At 38.8% G+C, this 21934-nt stretch overlaps 2 protein-coding genes across 2 annotated transcripts; one reads left to right on the top strand and one right to left on the bottom strand.

Moving 5' to 3' along the window:
- Positions 1-15: 15 nt before the first annotated feature.
- Positions 16-11974, bottom strand: LOC125241438 (gamma-soluble NSF attachment protein-like). Its single transcript, XM_048149929.1, has 9 exons — positions 11812-11974; positions 9912-9979; positions 9038-9192; positions 8109-8264; positions 7209-7279; positions 5428-5575; positions 3327-3476; positions 2414-2512; positions 16-1248 (listed from the first exon to the last, which is right to left on the bottom strand). The coding sequence occupies exons 1-9, from the start codon at positions 11862-11864 to the stop codon at positions 1162-1164; spliced, it is 987 nt and encodes a 328-aa protein (XP_048005886.1). The 5' UTR covers positions 11865-11974; the 3' UTR covers positions 16-1161.
- A 529-nt stretch (positions 11975-12503) lies between these two features.
- On the top strand, positions 12504-20118 carry LOC125241640 (uncharacterized protein CG1161-like). The gene is made up of 6 exons (XM_048150208.1): positions 12504-12655; positions 13632-13765; positions 14422-14536; positions 16536-16661; positions 17762-17860; positions 19871-20118. The coding sequence occupies exons 1-6, from the start codon at positions 12608-12610 to the stop codon at positions 19919-19921; spliced, it is 573 nt and encodes a 190-aa protein (XP_048006165.1). The 5' UTR covers positions 12504-12607; the 3' UTR covers positions 19922-20118.
- Positions 20119-21934: the final 1816 nt, after the last annotated feature.

Here is a 21934-nt window from a genome sequence, read left to right as displayed (position 1 = left end):
CATAACTGCTGTCCATGTACTTCTTCTAATTATGTGGTGCTTTATTTCGTGCACTGCATATAATGTTTTATTTTAAGTATAGGAAACTAGCCTATTGTCAGTCACCCAAGTACACTGAAATGAAATGAAATGTCCAGAATAAAATGAGCTGGAACTGGATCAACAATTAAAGTCCGTGACTGTACAGTGTATTTGGATGACTGGTTACGTCAAAAATTCCATTTATCTAAACCTTAGAAAGGTCTATCACAAGCATAAAGAGTTGTAACTCCATACATCAGTAAATGCGGGTTATTTGTACTGACATCTAGCGACAATCACGCGTCAAATAGCGTAATGCGTATATAAGGTATTATTATGGATTGACACTTGAAAAAAACTGTCATGTTGACAACTGTTGAAACGGGAGTGGTACCGTTTTAGAACACGTTACTAGACATTTGTAGACATTACGGAAAACGATATTCGTTGCATGGATAAGGTGAACGTCTAATCAAAAACTCATGTAGGCTTTATGAGCCAGTCGGCGACAATAGGGATGACGACTACATAAAAAAATGGCATTCTGTTTAGTCCGCCAGTTAGATCGTCCAAACATACTGAACACATATTTTTCGCTTTTTCTAATTAATGAAAAAATAAAAAGATATAGAGCATCAAAGTTCCGGGGGTTGTGACGTCAATTCTAAGTAAAATTGTACCTAGGCGTGACGTCACGCGAAACTTCAAACTGTGCCGTCGTCATTTTTCGTTTACGAGGAAAAAGAAAAAATACGTGTCTAAAATTCTTTGATAATCTAACTGACGGACTAATTAGTTTTTGTTAGTCGTCTCGCCTATTGTGACTGACGCTACCTGGCGATCCAAACGCAGTTTGGCTCTGTCGCGCCAGCGCCACTACAGAAGTGCAACAGGCGAGAGTTAAGTGTAAGTTCTGAGTGCGTGCTCAAATTGGGTGTGCATGTCAAACAATTGAAGCTCATACAAGTATCCTTAGTTGACGTTCGGAGCGTTCGGTTCGCCCTTGTGCACGCTATGCAGCGTCGACTCAGGACAGTTGTACGACCTTCAATTGTTTGACATGCACGCCGCACGCCCAATATGAGCGTGAACACAGGCCTTACACAGTTATTGTGGCGTTGACTGTACTGGTTCAAGTGTTTAGCAGAGTTCCTCTTCTTCTGCTGGTGGATCTGACGGAGGGTCGTATGAGGCGTCTGGCCTACTGTCGCCTTCGGGTGACGCGCGCTGAAATTTATAAGGTACAAGTTTGTATGAGATTCAAAATGATTGACTTCGATGCGGTAACCCTATCAAAGTATTACCCTTACAGCAGGGTTATCCTATCGATATGGAAACTTTTTTGAATAGGCTTAACCCTTTTGGTGGTTTCAGAATAGAATGCGGGTAAAGATAGCTTGAATATAAAAAAAAAACACTTGATGGGACCATATTCAGGATCTTTAATTATGGCAAACGCTAACCCAAATCAACTAACTGTATTGGTTAGAATTTTCTTTATTTTGGTAATTGAAATATAAGGTTACGGAATAGTTTACGGTCTTTAAAAACAACGCTATCAACTTTTTTTGGATTTGGAAATTTTTTGAAATTTTTTCTAATTTTGCATTGTCATGTACCTACATAATAAGGTGTTAATTTACATTTGGTTCCAGTTCATGACAACCTGCAAGGGCACATAATTTATGTGGTTTTCACTCAGAATCGCGAGCTCTTTCAATCCTAATAGGATAAAAAAAGTGTTCCAAGGATTTTTCCCATTCCGCTACCATTTTTCATACATTTTGTAAGGAGGTGGATAGGGTTGTAAATAGAAAAAAAAAAACCAAATGTTTTTTCAGAATTATGAAAAAAAAAACCGAGCACCATGGTTTTTTTTCTAAATATGTTTTTTTTTTCAGATGAACAAATAATACGACAATAACGGTTTTTCGTGAGTTGTAACGTGTTTCAATAACAATAACGTACATTTTAATTCAATTAACATTCAGTATACAAACGTTTATTGGGGAATCCCCGATGCTGCGTGTAGCGTGGAGAGGCGGTGGTGTTGCCAACAGTAAATAGTGATAACTACCAACTACAAATTTCGTAAATGTTACTTTTATAAGACCAGAAATTAAAGTTATTTGATTAAATTCGTTTAATAGTTAACATTAAGTCTAAAAAACCGTATAAAAGTATTAACTACTTTGCAAATTTTGAGATTTCGTACTTTAGAAAAAAAAACATACTCCAGAAAAAAAACTGTTTTTTTTTCATGTTTTTTTTTCAAGCCAGAAAAAAACCGTTTTTTTGCAACCCTAGCGGTGGACAACTTTGAAAAAAAAAATGGCCCAACTACCCAAGGTAGCCGGTTCCTGAACATAACATACTCAAGTACTCAACTGACCTCATAGTTAGCGGCGTTAGGGCTGACGTATGATGGCGCGGCGTTTTCGCGGATCCCAGCGCTGGGCGTGGGCTCCAAAGCTTCAGGCAGGGGTATCAACTGAAAAGAAGCAGAATAAAATAAATAATAACACTACACAGAGAATTGTAGAAAAATTGTATAGTCTGTTCGGAAAGGTAGATAAACCCTTTGTTGTGTCGCCATGTAAAACCTTATGAAGTCAAATTAGTTCCAACGGTTGCCGTCTGTCTACCTGTCTTTGAATCTGACTTTTGTTTTTTTTTTTATGAAATAGGCAGCAGACGAGCCGCCTGATGGTAAGCAGTCATCGCCGCCCATGGACATAAGCCATGTCTGTTTGTCCGTCTGTTTAATGATTATAATTACAAATAATTACATACTTAAAATTATAAACGGGACTAAGAGCCGGTTGCATCAACCACATATGACAGACACATCATCGTCACGCAACAGAGGTCTATCCCAGCAAACATTTAAAGTATTATTTCCTGAGCTGAAGAAGATATTACCAATTGTAATAAATATGACGTCCCACTCACTAATTATTTTCACGTTTTGTACACTTTTACTGCCAAGTAAAAATATAGGTAGAAGGAAACGTTATTTTTACTTCTAAACACCATAAAGTCGGGGACTTGATGGTTTAAAATAAGGCGAAATATAAAGTAAAACTAACTTTGATCCCTGACCAATAGGCCAAATATACTTACCAGTGCATGATCGGTGTATTTGCGACGTAATTATTTCTTATAGTAGGACCTTTAGGTCGTCGAATTATGTCAATTTTACAACCAATTTTGTAGTAAATATTACTTCCAATGGGTACTAAATTTGGACCGTGAAGTTATACTTTAGAAGTCTTTTTAACTTGTTCGTTTGTCCGTCTGTTTACCTGCGCTAGCCTCGCGTACTCCACATCCATGCTCCTTATAAAAGGCGACATCAGGGCTCTCTTGGCGGACTCCCTATCTTCCTCGTCGTACGCCGCTAGCAGTTGTTCTATCGTCTGCATTTCCGCCACTTCACAGTTGTTGCCCCATTCCTGAAGAAATTAAAAAAATATATATGAAAGATATCAATAACAATATGTTTCATGTTTTTTTTTTGTAATTTACCTAATTTAAATCTTTTTTTTATGGAATAGGAGGCAAACGAGCAGACAGGTCGCCTGATGGTAATCTCAATAAAAATATAGATCTGAAATGAGAGCCAAGATCAATATTAATAAGTTTTTTGCAAATAAATAATTTTTGGCACAAGCTTTTATCGCCGACTGTACCTATCTTTCAACAGCCATCTACTGCTCTCCGAGACGTTTCTAAAAACCCCTTACTCGATGGGGATACGACGTTTCATAAAATAATTCATATGACCACCTTTCGGCTCCATCATCAGATCAGCTCCATGATACCATAATATTGCATTGGTAAAGGCCCAGGCCCCAGGGGGAGAAGGGGGGGGGGGGGGGGTATATTTGTATGGCCAACCTAGGCCCCTAGGATCCGGCATAGTCAGGCTCACGTTACATTTGCCTTTCGGTCCTTTCGTTTAATCGTAATTATATGCCATTAAGTCCCGTTTTGGTGAACAATAATAAATATAAATAAAATAAATATTAGGGACACCTTACACAGATTAACTTAGCCCCAAACTAAGCAAAGCTTGTACTAAGGACTGTATCGTTAAGTATAAGGACAAAACAAACGTCTAAATGTTGACATGTGCATAATTTTGTATTATTATGTTCCGAGAGTATGATCTTAAGGTATTGGTAAGCACTATTTGATATAAGAAGGTCTGATATTTTTTTTATTTTAGGGACTTTATGGTACTTTCATTAAGGTCTAGCAAATAAATTTCGGACAACCCCTATCTCGCTTAATTTGAGAATATTTCAATGACTCTTTGTACGATTTCAACAAACAAAGGTTAATATGCTGCCAAAATATATTCTTTAAGAGTCCTCTTCATGGTTTTCCAATTGGGTACTTGTAGAATAAATGCGGTGAATTTATATAAATTAATAAAACGCAATTTTGGGCAACGTTCCGGATTGCCGTAAATTTTTGATGCGAGCAGGATGAGAGAAACAGATAAAAAAATTAGCCATAGGCCAAAGTCTAATTGACATTCATGGTGTTTGAACAGTGCCTAAACCAGATCAATATAAACAGTGTATGATAGTCAAATTCGACATCAAAGTCGGAGTTAGAGTAAGCACCATGCCACATTCTCTAAATGGCCGCCATACACAGATCCTGAACTTTATTTTTTTTAAATAACAGTGGCTAGACTATGTCCAGATATTCTGCTTTGTGGATCATGTGTCGTTGAGGTTCGCACCGTACAATTTTTTTTCGCAATCGTATCGTCTTTTACGCACTTTGTGAATTTTCTAGTAGCATTTGTCCGGAATCGTAATTGGTACTCGGGAGGATTAAGTCAATACTGTCTAAACCATATGCTTTACGTCGAGCTTCTAGGACAAAATGTGTACCTTATTATGTGACTTATTAAGCCCATGTCTTGTTATAAGAAAAAAATCTAATAGCAAATAAATACGGCTACTCAAAGTTGTCTTCATACTTAACGATACAGTCTTTATGGGTGCTAAGTGACGATATACAATACTTTAATAGATAAATACATGCTTATATACATAGAAAACATCCATGACTCAGGAACAAATATCTGTGCTCATCACAAAAATAAATGCCCTTACCAGGATTCGAACCCAGGACCGCGGCTTAGCAGGCAGGGTCACTACCGACTGAGCCAGACCGGTCGTCTTAATGGAAATACAGTCAAGCTGAGGCAACATTATTAGAGACAATAAAAACTCTGCATAGGCCTCTAGAAAAAATAGTAAACAATCCGGCTAGATACAAACACATATTAGATATTTCCTTTCGCTAGATGTCACTTAACTATGCCTATACAAATAACTCGCATTTACTGACGTTACTTATTCCTCTAAGCGTTACCACGCTTACCTTATAAGCTTTTTCAGCCGCTACAGCATCGCCTCTCGCCAGTTGGACTAGCACTACTGCCACTGTAAGTCGCCCGATTGCCCCGCTGTTCCCACTTTCTTGGTGGAAACCGATTTCCCTTCGAAGACTGTCAACGGCTTGGTCGTACCTGAACAATATAAAAATTTATAAATGTTTTTTTTTTCAAATGAAATAGCTCTTAGAATTTAATTCAATCAATGTTAACTAGGATTAACCAATCAAAAGCTACAAAAAAGCGTTTTGAAATCGTAGTAACGATATAATTTGGTTCTAAATGTTGGAGTCTAAAGAGTCGAAATATTCTTAATTGACAACGTTTCAAAATTTTCAATGTCCCTAAATCGAAAACCATTTCGAGATATACGCTTGTAGATCACATAAATCATTTTTTAAATTTTTTTTTTCCGCATTTTTAGTATAAAAAATCTTAAAAATAGTTTAAAGGGGAAGTGACGTCAAATAGCTGATTTAGAGCTGCCACTATATCAAAAAAATCTTCCAGTTGGGATGTCACTTGAGTTTGACAGTGAAACTTATCACAGTTCGTAGCAAAGATATTAAAAAAATCATGGCTTAGTCTATGATTCGTAGTCATTCACTAGTGGTTGACAGTGACACTTGACAGTCAGACATACCGGACTGTTTAAGCTGACTTAAAACTTTTTTTTAGGAATGATTTTGTCGTTTTCTTAGGTGTATGAAACAACACATGTGACGTCACGAAGCTGTGTCTTGCCTTTTGTAACTTACGCTCTTTCTGCTCGAAGCAGTAATAAAAAGGGAATTTCTCATTAAAATAGCAGTTTTTGGAAAAATAAAAAAATACGTGTATCTTTTAGTATTGAGTTCTTTCAAACCAAACAATTAAAAGTAGTACTCAAAAATATGAAATGTTGTCAATTCAAATAGGTTTACAATAAGGCTGTTTAAGGCACTGGTCCCACGGCGAGCTAGCAAACTATGAGCTATCGGCTATTTGTGCAAAAGATGACTAGCTCCCGTGTAAATAAAAGTGACAGATGTATTATAGCTGAGCTATTGACTGTTTTATAGTTCATCGCTCAGCTATAATACATCTCTTTCTTTTGTTTACACGGCAACGACTATCTTTTGTCGCATAAATAGCCGATAGCTCATCGCTTTACTAGCTAGTGGTGGGACCAGTGCCTTAATCCTCAGTAGTTCGTTTGTGGTATGTATATTTACGATATGTAGATACCAGGCCAGGCTAAAATATAAAATAGTACCTACATTACGATACAAGTGCGTAAAAAAGGAAGTTAGAAACGAGTGGCGATTCCTTTTCGCACGTGTATCGTACTACCTTTTTCAGTACCGATGGCCATCCGAAGTTCCGACCTGACATATAATGAACCACTTTTCGCACTAGTGCGTAAAAAAAAACACCATTGAAAATGTATATTTTCCCAAACCACAAAAGGAACCCACCATCATTTTCAATGGAGTAGTAAAAAGCAACGCGTAAAAAAGGGGGGTTTATAATGATCGTCAGAATTATTTCAAAAATTATGAGTATTGCGACATTCAGGGTGACGGCCATTTTTGGATCCTGTGCGAACATCTGTCGGGCCACATTTCGGACAATGGCGATCAAATATATAAAACGAACGCGTTCCTACGCACACAGTCTAAGCTTGTGTAGGCGAACGCGTACCATGCTTGTGTGAGTGAGATCAGACATCAATCCCCCCGTTGACATTGCATGATCTATAAGAAAGATGTTTTTTTTTTGTAATTACCATTGCAACTTGACTAGAAGCCTGGAAGCCTTGCTGATGTATTCTGCACCAGCGTGTTGACTGCTCTCCCCCTGAGAGAGAAAAAAAAACGCTCGATCATTTGTTTGCAAAGACTTAGAATATAGGCAAGTTCATTTTGTAGGAATAATTTATTACATTCTTTACTTTATTTACGTTTACAACGAAATGGCCTCAGCATAATGCTCAACCATACGGTCAGTGCTGATCTTCCAGCGAGACCATTTGTGGGCCACGGACGCAAACGTGCGACACAGCCTTACCTGAACGCGTCCATTTTTCTTTGGTTGGTCAGCGCCATTTATGGCATACAAAGACGTATACTCATCATCATCATCATCATCATTGCCTGTGTGGTGACGGGTTAAGAATTTCACCACCCCCTTTCTTCCCGTGGGTGTCGTAGAAGGCGACTATGGGATATGGGTTAAATTGTGGCGTAGGCGAGAGGCTGGCAACCTGTCACTGCAATGTCACAGTTTCGTTTTCTTTCAACCCCTTATTTGCCAAGAGTGGCACTGAAGCTTTAGTAGTTTCATGTGTTCTGCCTACCCCTTTATGGGATACAGGCGTGATTGTATGTATGTTGTATATGTTGTATGTATGTATGTATCATCATCATTTCAGCCATTAATCGCCCACTGCTGAGCATAGGCCTCCCTTCGTGTACGCCACTTATCCCGGTCCTGGGCTAAACTCATCCAGAAGTGCCCCGCAGTTTTTCGGATGTCGTCCACCCAACGAGCCAAGACGTATACTACGTCTTTGTAATCCATTAATGGCCTGTTGCTATGTCTACCAACTATAATTTTAACAAAGACAAGGTACAGTTAGATTACTAATCAATCTACTAAGCTCTTCAGTAAGATTTAGATTACTTACTGAAGAGACATCAGCCGCTTGAGCAAAGAGTTTGTAAGCGAGTTCTGGCGAGCGCTCCTCTATGATTTTGGCCGCCTTGTCTAGGGCCGCGGCCGCTGAGTCACCGGAACCCTGTTGCTGGTATAGGCTGGCTGCTTCTGTCGCTAGGTTGTACACCTGGGGGTAATAACACAGGTTTATACACAGATGTCATATATACCATAGATCAAGCAAACGTATCTACTTATAGCGTGTCAAATGAACTCGGTAAAATCCACTGAGTTGTCCGTCTTTATTCGCAGCTTGCAGCTTTCGGGCGTCAATTTTTATAAGTTGAAGTCAACGGAAACATTAAAAATGCCTCGTTACGTGATATTAAATTGCAAGAACACAAAAAATATTAACACTCAAGGACCTGAGACATATTTAAAATCACAGGCAAGTAACAACTTCAGTACAAAATCTGACACTCTCGGCCGCCATACAAATAGATGAATTTGTTTCTTCTATCTAAATCTAGTTTTGTTTAAACTATGTTTGTAATAGGCGAGACGACTAAAAAAAACTAATTAGTCCATCAGTTAGATTATCAAAGAATTTTAGACACGTATTTCTTCTTTCTCGTAAACGAAAAATGACGACGGTACAGTGCGTTGAAGTTTCGGGTGACGTCACGCCTAGGTACAATTTTTACTTAGAAGTGACGTCACAAGCCCACTCCGGAACTTTGATGCTCTATATCTTTGTATTTTTTCATTAATTAGAAAAAGCGAAAAATATGTGTTCAGTATTTTTGGACGACCTAACTGACGGACTAAACAGAATGCCATTTTTTATGTAGTCGTCATCCATATTAAAACCAGTGAAGAAGTATGATGAGATTACATTTATTAGCCATATAGAAAACCCTCGGACGTGGCCCACGGGGTTGGCTATCAATATTCCCTTACCTCTTCAGGAGAGCTGGTCTCCTTGCTAACGAGTATGGCGTTCTCCAGCGCTCGGGCCGCGTGGAAGAACGCCTTGTGCTTGTTGTAGTTCTCTGACGCCTTCAGGTGGCACTCTTTGGAGTTCTTGAGGTCCCGGGCGATCCGGTAGCATTGAGCTGTTGAAATGTTTTAGAAGACTTGGATAGAAAATTACTGCATAATATAAAACAAAGTCGATTCCCGCTGTCTATGTCTATGTATTCTTAGATCCTTTACAGCTCAGCCACGACATTGGTCTAAGCGCGACAGTGGTGAGCGGCGGTCATACATTGGTGCGAGACACAGCGATGGGACTTTTCATTCGCACGTATGGCTGCCGCTCACCGCTGCCACGCTTAGACCAATGTCGTGGCTGGGCCGTTAAAACTACGCAACGTATTTTTTTTTGTAGATATTCATTCAAGAGAAAGATTAATATTGTGCCGAGCGGAGCCAGGGCATTTGGATACAATTTATAAAGTTGAATCAGTATTAACGTATTTGATTTGCCATAACAATGTATTTCCTATTGAGATTATTTTTAGTACAAATTTTGCAAACGGATGACAATATCACAAAATAATATAGAGTAATATCGTACAGTATGGCCACTCCCGCTCCCCGCTGAAAGTGCCGCCCACCCCCTCTCGGTTACATCACAGTTACCGCCTGTCAAAACGCGAACAGTCGATTTGTCATATTTCACTCATACAAGCATAGTATGCGTTCACCTACACGAGCTTAGACTGTGCTAGGAACGCGTCTCTTTCATATATTTGATCGCTAGTGTCCGAGGTGTGACAATATTGACAATGCAATATTATTAGTAACATCAATTTCTATTTTCTTCACTTACCTGCTTGGTTATATTCGTCTGCCGCGGAATCGAAGTCTGGCTTCCACCGAAGAAAAGAAGTCTTAAGGCTGTGAGGAAATCACACATATTATTGACTTGTAACTGAAATTAGATTGTCCACAGGGCAAATGTCACACAAATCGATCTAGACTCACTTACGGCCCAGCCACGACATTGGTCTAAGCGCGACAGCGGTGAGCGGCGCCCATACGTGCGAATGAAAAGTCCCATCGCTGTGTCTCGCTCCAATGTATGGCCGCCGCTCACTGCTGTCGTGCTTAGACCAATGTCGTGGCTGAGCCGTTATAGACAGCTTTATACTCAGCGTTTTGTGCGACAATAGATATTAAAGCAAGCAGAAATATATGACTATGCGCCATGTTATGGAATTTCATAAGAGCTATTTTCTTCATACTAAACTGAAATGTCACCCCATACATCAGAATAACAGCGACTTCCTGACAATAGTCATATATTTCTGGCCAAGCTTTCTGATCAGGTCTTTTAGAAACACCTACAACAACAATTTACGCTAACTGGGGGGTTAAACCAAATTATCAAAATGTCCATCTAGGCTTACTTCTGACTAGACAGGCGGTTGAACACACAGCCGCAGTTAAATAAATACGAGTAAGTTGCAATCTTGCAACGTAAATGTTTATGCACGCTTCACATAATTTAAATGTTCATAAAGATATTTCAAAGTGATTTATTGATAGGTTTGTGTGACTATTAAGCAGATTGTAATCACAAAATAAATAATTTTGTCAGAGTGCACTATATTTTTGTTTTCTTATGCTTATCAGCTCTATGGAATAAATTCGCAAAAGCATCACAAAAAAAGGATTTTGCTTAGCATCTTGTACAAATAAAAAGAATGACTTCAAGTGCACGAGTTTATTTGACATGCTGAGTAGATATGTTTTGCTTGATCTATGGTATACATGACGCCTGTGATCTAGTACCCTTTACTATAGTTCTGTCTAATGTCTAATGTTCAAAAACTAAACATCCCATTTGAGACTGAGTTGATGTATCACGGTCTATAATTGACAATATTGACATCGAAGCCATTTCAGTTGTAGCCATTGGGCTACAGTATGCATAAAAGGGTTATGTTTACCAAATATAACTAGTGAAAAATACATACTAAAATGATTACGAGATTTACATGCATAAATAAACTTGTGGGTTAAGCTCCAGATCTACAAATAAAAGATGGTTAAAAAAACAGAAAATTCGCATGACTGCTGAAAATATTGAAATAGCTAAGCCTCACAAAGTTACAGATGTAGTGTGAGCTAGCTAGTTCAGTCAATGTCAGTACAAGATGTACTGACATTGACTGCACTAGCATGACAAATACGAACGTTTCCGAAAAGATACGAAGTAAAGCCTTTTTGCACTACATCTGTGTTCACTTGTATTAAGTAATATTCAAAAACCTTCAGAGGGCTCATGTTGACCTACACTTCGCTGTTCGTTATTTATTCCTCTTTTAAGCAAGGCATCTCGTGGATATTCACAAGTTTCAGATTTAACCCAATTTTAAAGTTATCCTGTGATGAAGCTTAATAACAATAATGACTATGCTACTTTATGGAAGTCAAAAAAGCGGGACATGTCTAGTGACGCTACAAACTGATTAACACTGTTTTTATAGAAAACGGCACAGTAATTCCAATGATTTTACTTGTAGGATACAAAAAAGCATACATACTGCTACATTAACACATCTGTAGTGGGGTGCTGGGGCATAAAAACCACTTTGACTATTTTTATCTATCTATAACGTTTCTCGTAGATACTTACAAACCCTTACCATCACCGAAGTAACTGAAATACTGGCAAAAAAATTATACTGAATAAAAATCAATACAATCTTTGTTCCCGAACTTACTATTTTTCTGCCGCTTTACAATGTTCCTGGGCTTCTTGGATTTTTGCTGCCATGGTGAACACGGATCAAAGTTTTAAATTAATTAAGTATTTAATTCGTTTTTGGGGAGAAATCGAGGAAAGCGGGGCTGATTTAACTTCAAGAAATCAATACAAGAAAGCTGTCAAAATACCAAGTGCCAACTGAAACGAACCATAAACAAAAACACTGTTTTTTTTTTCTAGATCCATCAAATCATTCCCTGACCAAAGATTTGCTATCAGCCAATAACAATAAAATTAAAATCAGCTTAAATCTTTAACCAAAATACATCAGTTACATAACATTAACGAATATACACATCGATTTGTGAAAAGAGCATTCAATCATTACGTTTTTTGAATCGTGGTTTTAACTATTGATACTATTCCATTCGTATTTTATCTTTTGCGTAATATGAATAGCAAATAATGCAATGAGGGAAAGAAGTGGTACAACCCGAGATCAATATTTATACTATTTTTTGCCCGAGGTTCAGAAGTTTAAACTAGATGATGCTAGATTTGCTGGATTAGTGATGGATCAATATCAATGCTGGATGATTCTTTGGCTGGATGCTTGATAGAAATAAATATGGTGTCCTTAAACGCTTCGTCCACCAAAGCCGAAAACTTAAAATGGCAACATTACATTACTGTCAAACAAATCTTTCAAAATGGCAGCTACGTATTGATGTCGAAGAAGTTAATTTATTTTCCAAAATTCTGGGAATATTGTTATTGAACCTTTGAGACTCATTAATATTAAATCCTGCAAAATGCGTTGGCTTATAGCTATAATCGCTATTGGTGCAGTTGGTGTGTCGGTAAGTGTATCTTCGTCATACAGGTAGTGTTATTATTATCTTTATTGCGATATTTTCTGTGCGTTGGAGAAAAATAACGCAAAGTTAACATAAAAAACATTATATTGAAACACGTGTGTCTAATGAAAACCTTAATTTCCTAGTTAATCTAAGTTAGGTTTTTATTTAATTAAATACAAATGGGCGTCTGTGTCATGTGATAGGAATTATTATGAAAACAGGATTCTTTAACTGATTTAAACTTTCACGATTCATCATCATTCTCTTGCCCTTATCCCAGTTACTTGGGGTTATTACACATAATTATTTTTAAATTAAGTCCCATTCTTTTTTTAAGCTAGTGTCGATAAGACTATGTACTTACCATAAACTTAAACTAGTTTCAAGTTTCAACTTTATTTAATGGTGAAAGAATAACAATACCTATGTAACTTCAAAAATACTTAAGAAATAACTAAACAAAACTAAATTACAACTAAATATAACTACTTAAAAAGTACTGTACTTACCTATTCGAGGTGGTAATCTTAATCCTTGAAGGAACTTGTATGTGAAATTTATAATTAACATTATGCTACAAACTATTATTTTAAGATCCTGAGTCATGACTCAGAGTCCCATGGGGTTTTCTATGTTTTAATTTACATAATCATAAATATCATAAATATGTTGCCCAAGTATTCTTCTTACTACAGAACTTAGTCAATCTGTATAGCAATAGGCTAGTTTCCTATACTTAAAATAAAATATTTTATACAGTGCACGAAATAAAACACCACATAATTTGAAGAAAAATATGGACAGTAGTTATTTTTAAACATAATTTCTATTTAATAAGTTAAAGAGAAAGACGTCACTCCTCAGTATTTCATAGTAATTCCATATTCGCAAATTGTTTTGACAATTCTTAGAAAGAAGCTGATTTGACTGGTAGGAAACTAGCCTATTCTATAATATCTATTATTTCATTCCGCAGGGGCAGTCATATGAAGACAAACGGTGTAAGTGTGTGTGTCCGAGTCCGTCAGCCGTCCTCAACAACAACTCTACCAGCAACAACACCACTTCAGACAGGAAACTCTATATTGCCAATGTACACCCTAATAAATGGTAAGCATAGAGTTACAAAACTGATGAATGTATAATGGAATCTTAATCCACCGTTTCTGCGGATTTTTTAAGTTGTACTTATGGGAAAAATGGTAATATTAAAGGACATTCTTACACAGATTGACTGAGTCGTCCGGTAAGCTCAAGAAGGCTTTTTTTTTAACGTTAGGGAACCAGGGGCAATGATGGACTAACCAGTGTAGGACTACCATCTAAAACCACCAACGAATTCCGTCTCCGTCTTGGGTGGAGTGTTGCAGGGTCACTATAAGCATTCCACCACGTACACATTCCACCACATACAAAAAGCTAAGCCAATCTTGGGATTCGAACTAGGAACCTCATGTTTGACAGTCAAATGGTTTAACCGCTACACTAACTGTTCTCTTGAAGCTCAAGGAGTTGTGTTGAGGGTACTTAGACAAAAATATGTACATAGCACATCCATGACTCAGAAACAAATACCTGTGCTCATCACACAAATAAAAACCCAAGGCCACTCTGTTTGCCAACAAAGGTTGTCAGGAATACTGTTTCCGTGTAACTTTACATGACTGTCATTCAATGTAGTACTTTTATCTTGTGAATGCCATATTTGTGCAGAGAGAATAGAAATATGTATAAAATATTCCACATATTTTTTCTGTTTTCATCAGCAACTGCGATGGTGTGATTCTGCCACAAGTTGGCGACCTCATCAAGGGTCGGGAGCAGGAGTTCTGTCCCCGCTGTGAGTGCAAGTACGAGAACAGAAACACCACTATCATCAAGGTAATTAACTAATTATACTTACAACAGCATTCAGTTGCCCTTCTCCCATTATTTGGGGTTGGCTCTCTATCAGCTAATAGGCCACTTGATTCTTTTTAGAGTTCCATACCTCAAAAAGGAAAAACGGAACCCTTATATTGAAAGTCTATCTTATATTATTAATTACTGTGCAATTAACTGAAATAAAATACTATTTAATTTATTACGACTTGAAAACCGCAAAAAACATTTTCAAAGTATACTCTTACTTAATTAGGCTAAAACAACATTAGCCATGTTAATCTATAGGTTGTCTGTGCATGACGTAAATCAAATTGAACACAAAATTTTCTGAAATTTAAGTATAAGGCATAAAGTTCATTATGTCAGTGATTGACTCGATATGAAGTTAAGTTAGGTTCTATGACGTCACTACGTCTGACGGCGTTTTCGGTGGCCAAAGTTAAAAAAAAAATATTACACGCATTTTTAGGGTTCCGTAGTCAACTAGGAACCCTCATAGTTTCGCCATGTCTGTCTGTCCGTCCGTCCGTCCGTCCGTCCGTCCGTCCGTCCGTCCGTCCGTCCGTCCGCGGATAATCTCAGTAACCGTTAGCACTAGAAAGCTGAAATTTGGTACCAATATGTAGATGAATCACGCCGACAAAGTGCAAAAATAAAAAATGGAAAAAAATGTTTTATTAGGGTACCCCCCCTACATGTAAAGTGGGATGTAAAGTGGGAAATAATCGCTCCTAAAGGAAAAAAAAAGTGCGCCCCCCCCCCCTCTAACTTTTGAACCATATGTTTAAAAAATATAAAAAAAATCACAAAAGTAGAACTTTATAAAAACTTTCTAGGAAAATTGTTTTGAACTTGATAGGTTCAGTAGTTTTTGAGAAAAATACGGAAAACTACGGAACCCTGACTGAGCGTGGCCCGACACGCTCTTGGCCGGTTTTAATGGAAAATACGAAGCCACCATATTACACTTTTAATACCCAAAATCTATAAACATTGGTTTCTTATGTCAAATAATACAGAAAACAATCATTTCTTGTGCCAAATTCGATAAGAGTCTAGTAGCCTATTGTACGTCCGAAAAACAACATCAAATAGATGGCAGGGCCAATCTGGTACAGAACTGCTGTGTATAACCAGGCCTACGTCACTCGTTCGCGGTAGCGCGCTAACTCCTGGGGTGCCAGACTGATTTTTGAGTCATTGGAATTTAAATTTTATTCTAATTTATCAAATTTCAAATTTGATTGACGCAATCGGCCGGGAGCACTATTACGAGGGTTCAGGCTTGTAAGTTTAAAAAAAAACGATATTTATTACAAACACTTTATTTAATGAATTAAAATGATACTAAAGGTAGTTTCGCGCGCTCGAGTCCAACCCAATCTGATTAAAAATATGAGTTTATGAAATAGGTAAACTACTTGTGCTGATGGTGCATCGTCGCACTGACGTCAATGCGGCATCAGCACTTTGACCGGCACGACCAACTCTGTAAAGCGCGAATATAGCTTGGAACATACTACACGGACGTCCGCGGTCGAGCAACTGCGACCGCGACCGATCAGTGTGCACGGTCTTCGGGACGTGGCTTCGCTGACCAAAACATCCAGCGTGCCAGATTTCGATCGGACGTCCGTGCGCTCAAGGCAACGTCCACAACCGGCGACCGATAGTTTGCACGGTTAAGTGTATATTCATTGTCTAGATCCGCGTCCGCGGTCGCGCGACAGCGGACGTCCGCGTAATATGTTCCTAGCTTATAACAGTACCTACCCGCTAGCTCTTCCCTCGACGTAACAAGTAGCCGAGGGGCGGATTATTCTGAGTTTTACGTGGTAACTTATTATTAGTATTGTTTAAATAAAGCGTAGGTATTTGTCGTTTTGCGGGCAAGTGAAGGATCTGTTACATTAGTAACTTATTAATAATCTGTGGTGTAACTGCCGCATATGAAAACCTACAACAATTTAAACTTAAGTTATGAATTCTGTTGCAGGTGGTGGTGATAATAGTGATCTGGGTGATCATGCTTCTGGTGGTCTACATGGGCTTCCTTATATGTCTGGACCCGCTCATCAACAAGCGGGCCAAGGCTTCCTACCAGGAACACACAAATGAAGATGTAAGCACAATACTTTATAGAAACCTGGGTGCACACCTCGGACCCTGGCGATCAAATATATGAAAGAGGCACGTTCCTAGCACACAGTCTAAGCTCGTGTAGGTGAACGCGTACCATGCTTGTATGAGTGAAATATGACAGGCCGACTGTTCGCGTTGTTGACAGGCGGTAACTATGAGGTAACCGAGAGGTTGTGGGCGGCACATTCAGCGGGTAGTGGGAGCGGCCATACTGTACGATAGTACTCTTTATTATACTATGACGTGGGCTTCTTTATATGTCTGGATTTGGTTTTATATGTCTGGAAGCGGGCCAAGGCTGCTTACCAAGAACACACAAATGAAGATCTAAGTACAATATTTTAATAGTACCTAACCTGATCTATTTACTTCTATTTATAGTACAAGTACATTTGATGTTCACAAAACGCCGCCATTATAAATTCTTAGCTACATTAATAAACTGGCCGCACGCGAGCAGCCGATATAGAATTCTATTGCGCCGCGCGAAGGTCGTCACCACTGAATGGGCCGCGAACTCCCGGCCGCCAGCATGTACTTGTAGCGCGGAGACAGAATCGCGGAGAGAGCCGCCCCTGCTTTCAGATACAAAAAAAAAATCGTCAGTATTATGTTTAGTATATGTTACTGCTACATATTATTACAAGAAAGTACCAAAAGTTGCGAAAATAGCATCAAAACGCGAGGCGAACTTTGGCGAATTTTGACGCTATTTTCGCAACTTTTGGTACTTTCTTATAAAGATACGTACGTAATCTTATTTTCCCATACAAACTTTGGACCCCCATTTCACCCCCTCAGGAGGTGAATTTTGAAAAACCCTTTCTAAGTGCTCCTCTACACCTTAGGAACCTACGTGCCAAATTTGGGATCTATAGGATCAGCAGTTTCGGCTGTGCGTTGATATGTCTAATGTCAGTCAGTCAGTTTCTTCTTTTATATACTTAGATGTATCAGTAACATATGTATACTAAATATAATACTGCCGAAATTTTCTTTTGATGGGTGGAAGTTTGTATGAAGTATTTCGCAAATTTAACGCCAGCGAAGACAATATTTTGAAAATATTATTCGTTTTAGGATGAATCATCAACCGTTGGAGCTTCAGGTCAGCCGATGGGGGCGCGAGGAAATGTGCTGAACCGGGTCACTCACCAGCAGGATAAGTGGAAGCGACAGGTGAGCCTAATCCATACTAATATTATAAATGTGAAAGTGTGTGTGTCTGTTTGTTTGTCCGTCTTTCACGGCAAAACGGAGCGACGTATTGACGTGGTTTTTTAAGTGGAGATAGTTGTAGGGTGGGAAAGTGACATAGGCTACTTTTTGTCTCTTTCTAACGCGAGCGAAGCGAAGTGTGTGTCTCAGCGGCATAAGTGTGGAGTTTCATCATCCTTCTTGAGTTATCCCGGCATTTGCCACGGCTCATGGGAGCCTGGGGTCCGCTTTGACAACTAATCCCAAGATTTGGCGTAGGCGCTAGTTTTTATGAAAGCGATTGCCGTCTGACCTTCCAACCCGAAGGGTAACTAGGCCTCATTGGAATTAGTCCGGTTTCCTCACGATGTTTTCCTTCACCGAAAAGAGACTGGCAAATATCAAAAGACATTTCGCACATAAGTTCCGAAAAACTCATTGGTACGAGCCGGGGTTCGAACCCGCGACCTCCGGAACGAAAGTTGCGCGTACTTACCGATAATAATTGACGACCGGTCTGGCCTAGCGCCAAGTGCCTGCTAAGCCTCGGTCCTGGGTTCGAATAAGGGAATTTATTAAATAAAATAAATAAATAAATATTGGGGACATCTTACACAGATCAACTTAGCCCCAAACTAAGCAAAGCTTGTACTATGGGTGCTAAGCGACGATATACATACTTAAATAGATAAATACATACTTATATACATAGAAAACATCCATGACTCAGGAACAAATATCTGTGCTCATCACACAAATAAATGCCCTTACCGGGATTCGAACCCAGGACCGCCGCTCAGCAGGCAGGGTCACTACCGATTGTTCCTGAGTCATGGATGTTTTCTATGTATATAACTATTTTTACATTATGTATATTGTTGTCTGAGTCACAACACAAGCCATCTTGAGCTTACCGTGGGACTGTGGAATAATGTCCTATAATTGCATAATTTCAGTAGCATAATTTTCCATAAAACCAGCGTGACTCAGGGGAACGTAGCCATGGCAATAACAGGCAAGAAAAAGTTGATTCACCCGCATACATACAATCGCGCCTGTGTCATAAAAGGGTAGGCAGAGCACATGAAAATACTCGAGTTACAGTGCCACTCTTAGCAAATAGGGAGTTGCAGGAACACGAAAATTGACATTGCAGCAACAGGTTGCCAGCCTCTCGCCTACGCCGCAATTTAACCCATATCATAGATTAAATATAAGATCATACCATCCCATACATTAAAATGCGACCGCCTAAGAACGCGCATACACTACACCACACATAGATGGCGCCACAAAAAATGCCTTGTTGCCATCGATTACTTTCGAGCCATAAATCTATGTCAAAAGTGACACTTAACGCCATCTACAAGTATAATCGAAAGCCACAAGACATTTTTTTATGGCGCCATCTAGGCGTCATCCATATATTACGTCACAGTGTAAGGTGGGGGGGGGGGGCATACTAAATGTGACAAGCCCTGTTAAAGGGATACAAAAAAGCGTGACATAGGGGGGGAGGGGTCCAAAAACCTGAAATTTGGTGTGACGTAATATGTGGATGATCCCCTATGTGTGGTGTAGTGGGATGGTATGATCTTATATTTAATCTATGTCCATGTCCCCCAGTCGACGACTACTACTGTTGTTTTTTAAATTATGAATATACCTAGATATTTTTCTGGCACGACCGTCAAGTTATTAGTGCTTGACAAAATAAAAACTGTAACGTGTCTCTTTTATTTACACGGGAGTGATTATCTTTTGTTCGTTTTTATAGCCGATAGCTCATAGCTTACTAGCTCGCGGTGGGACCTGTGCCTTAACCACATCGCAACATACTTCAAAAAAAAATGTGTCAAAAATGTGAACTTACAAATCCGGGACAATAGTGTCACTTCGTTCGTGCCAGAAAAATATCTAGGTATAATTATGAAACATCAAACTAATACATTTTTAGGGTTCCGTATTAATCAAAATAATGTTTAATTGTAGGTCCGTGAGCAGCGACGCAATATCTACGATAATCACACCATGCTCAACTAGTAGACCGACACACGGGGCCCGAGAGACGCCTGGTTCGTCCCGCCCGGCCCTGCCGTGAACGAAACTACTACACATTAATGTATAGTCAACCAATTGGAACCCTAGGCCACTGTAGAACTATGTCACAGTGACGTTATAAACCAAATTGTAAGAAATCTCATACTGCTTGTCATTTTGACATGGTTGTAGAGTGGCCTAGGGTTCCAATTGGTTGACTCACAGAGAACCTCCTATAGAGTGGCAATCTTGTATATTTTGTTCGCGATACGAGTCACCAGTGTTTGGGGTGCGAGGAGCGGGCGGGGAATGTGTTAAGCGCGCTGTGATTGGCCGTTTCAAGGACGGCGGGCAGTCGCGCCAGATGAAAAGGGACAGAAGTATGACTGTCCCTCTACTGACGCGTAAGTGGCCAATGTAAGTTGACCTATGCCGGCTCTGAATAAATTATAAATATGACTTATTTGTGGAATGTAATGCCGTCTTTTTTTAAATTTGAGCTTCTTGCTACCTTTCCACACCATTTCACACTACAGGTGGACATCTTTAAGGCATCAAAATACCCTTTTCCAATTTTTTAGTGCGAAAAACACGCGCTGCTTTCGGGTCTGTTACTTGGTCGATACTGATCGGGCACGGCGAGCGCCCGCGCTTATATCAGTGCAAATACTAGGAAGGCTGGCGACCGCGAGTCGTCTTGTAATGGATGTCTATAGGGGTTGGTCTGTGGGTTGACTGTACGGTCACGGACTTTAAGAGGATACGGTAGCGAAAATGCTAAAGTGGAAAAGAACCCTTTCAACTTGGGAATTTTAGTTAAATATACAAGTGCTATTAACTAGATTTATCGAAAAAAAATTGTCCATTAAGAAACTCAGTCAAAAGATATTTCAAAAAAATCTTTAAAATCGAGGTTCAACTCTCGACTCTTTCCTCCTTCAAAACTTAATCAATCGGAACGAAATTTGAGAATCTGAATAACAATGAAATAATCTATGTCGGACCGTTTAGCTTTTTTGGTTAATTGTTACCAATCTTGAGTATCACACCTTTTGTTGCGCCACAATGAAAAAGGCCGTTTTTGGAAATTTTTGATTGGCTCTAGTCTTTAGAAAGCAGAATATCAAAAAAATCAAAACGGTCCGACACAGATAAAAATAATAACAATCTGTGTTAAACAAATCATTGCTCTATCTTCAAAAACCAGGGAGGAAATAGTCGAGAGCGTTTGTATGGAGAATTGACCCCTACCGTATCGTCTTAATTGTTGATCCATTTCTACACGGTGAAATAAAAAGGACTGTTCAAACTTTGCATAGTGACTTTTGAGGTCATAATGAACAACTTTTACTATGGGCACAGTATAATAATAGTATTTTATACAATCGTGATATAATACAAAGCTTTTCAGTCGAGTACCATGTTTAGGCCACGAAGCTTGCTGAGTGGCCTAATAGTACGGTACGAGAGTGAAAAGCTTAATTATATCACTACTGTATACAATACTTTTTCTACGAGTCATCATCTTCATCATCAATGGACGGAAATATCATCATTCATGCAAGTTAAAATTAATGTTAATAGCGTCGTTCACCGTTGTATCAACATCGAATTACCTTGCAACCAATTGTTTGTAATAATCGTCTCTCATTGGCCGATAACGCGACAGATAAAAAAAACCGGCCAAGAGCGTGTCGGGCCACGCTCAGTGTAGGGTTCCGTAGTTTTCAGTATTTTTCTCAAAAACTACTGAACCTATCAAGTTCAAAACAATTTTCCTAGAAAGTCTTTATAAAGTTCTACTTTTGTGATTTTTTTCATATTTTTTAAACATATGGTTCAAAAGTTAGGGGGGGGACGCACTTTTTTTTCTTTAGGAGCGATTATTTCCGAAAATATTAATATTATCAAAAAACGATCTTAGTAAACCCTTATTCATTTTTAAATACCTATCCAACAATATATCACATGTTGGGGTTAGAATGAAAAAAAATATCAGCCCCCACGTTACATGTA

The sequence above is a fragment of the Leguminivora glycinivorella genome, chromosome Z (genome assembly GCF_023078275.1).
Source record: "Leguminivora glycinivorella isolate SPB_JAAS2020 chromosome Z, LegGlyc_1.1, whole genome shotgun sequence".
Lineage (NCBI taxonomy): Eukaryota > Metazoa > Arthropoda > Insecta > Lepidoptera > Tortricidae > Leguminivora > Leguminivora glycinivorella.
This window is presented reverse-complemented; position numbering and strand designations above follow the sequence as displayed.

Coding starts and splice junctions, on each gene's coding strand:
- LOC125241438 (XM_048149929.1), bottom strand. CDS start 11,864: ATGGCAGCAAAAATCCAAGAAGCCCAGGAACATTGTAAAGCGGCAGAA. Junction 9,980..11,811: donor TGTAAAGCGGCAGAAAAATA/GTAAGTTCGGGA, acceptor ATTTCCTCACAG/CCTTAAGACTTCTTTTCTTC. Junction 9,193..9,911: donor AGACGAATATAACCAAGCAG/GTAAGTGAAGAA, acceptor ACATTTCAACAG/CTCAATGCTACCGGATCGCC.
- LOC125241640 (XM_048150208.1), top strand. CDS start 12,608: ATGCGTTGGCTTATAGCTATAATCGCTATTGGTGCAGTTGGTGTGTCG. Junction 12,656..13,631: donor TTGGTGCAGTTGGTGTGTCG/GTAAGTGTATCT, acceptor TTCATTCCGCAG/GGGCAGTCATATGAAGACAA. Junction 16,662..17,761: donor AGGAACACACAAATGAAGAT/GTAAGCACAATA, acceptor TATTCGTTTTAG/GATGAATCATCAACCGTTGG.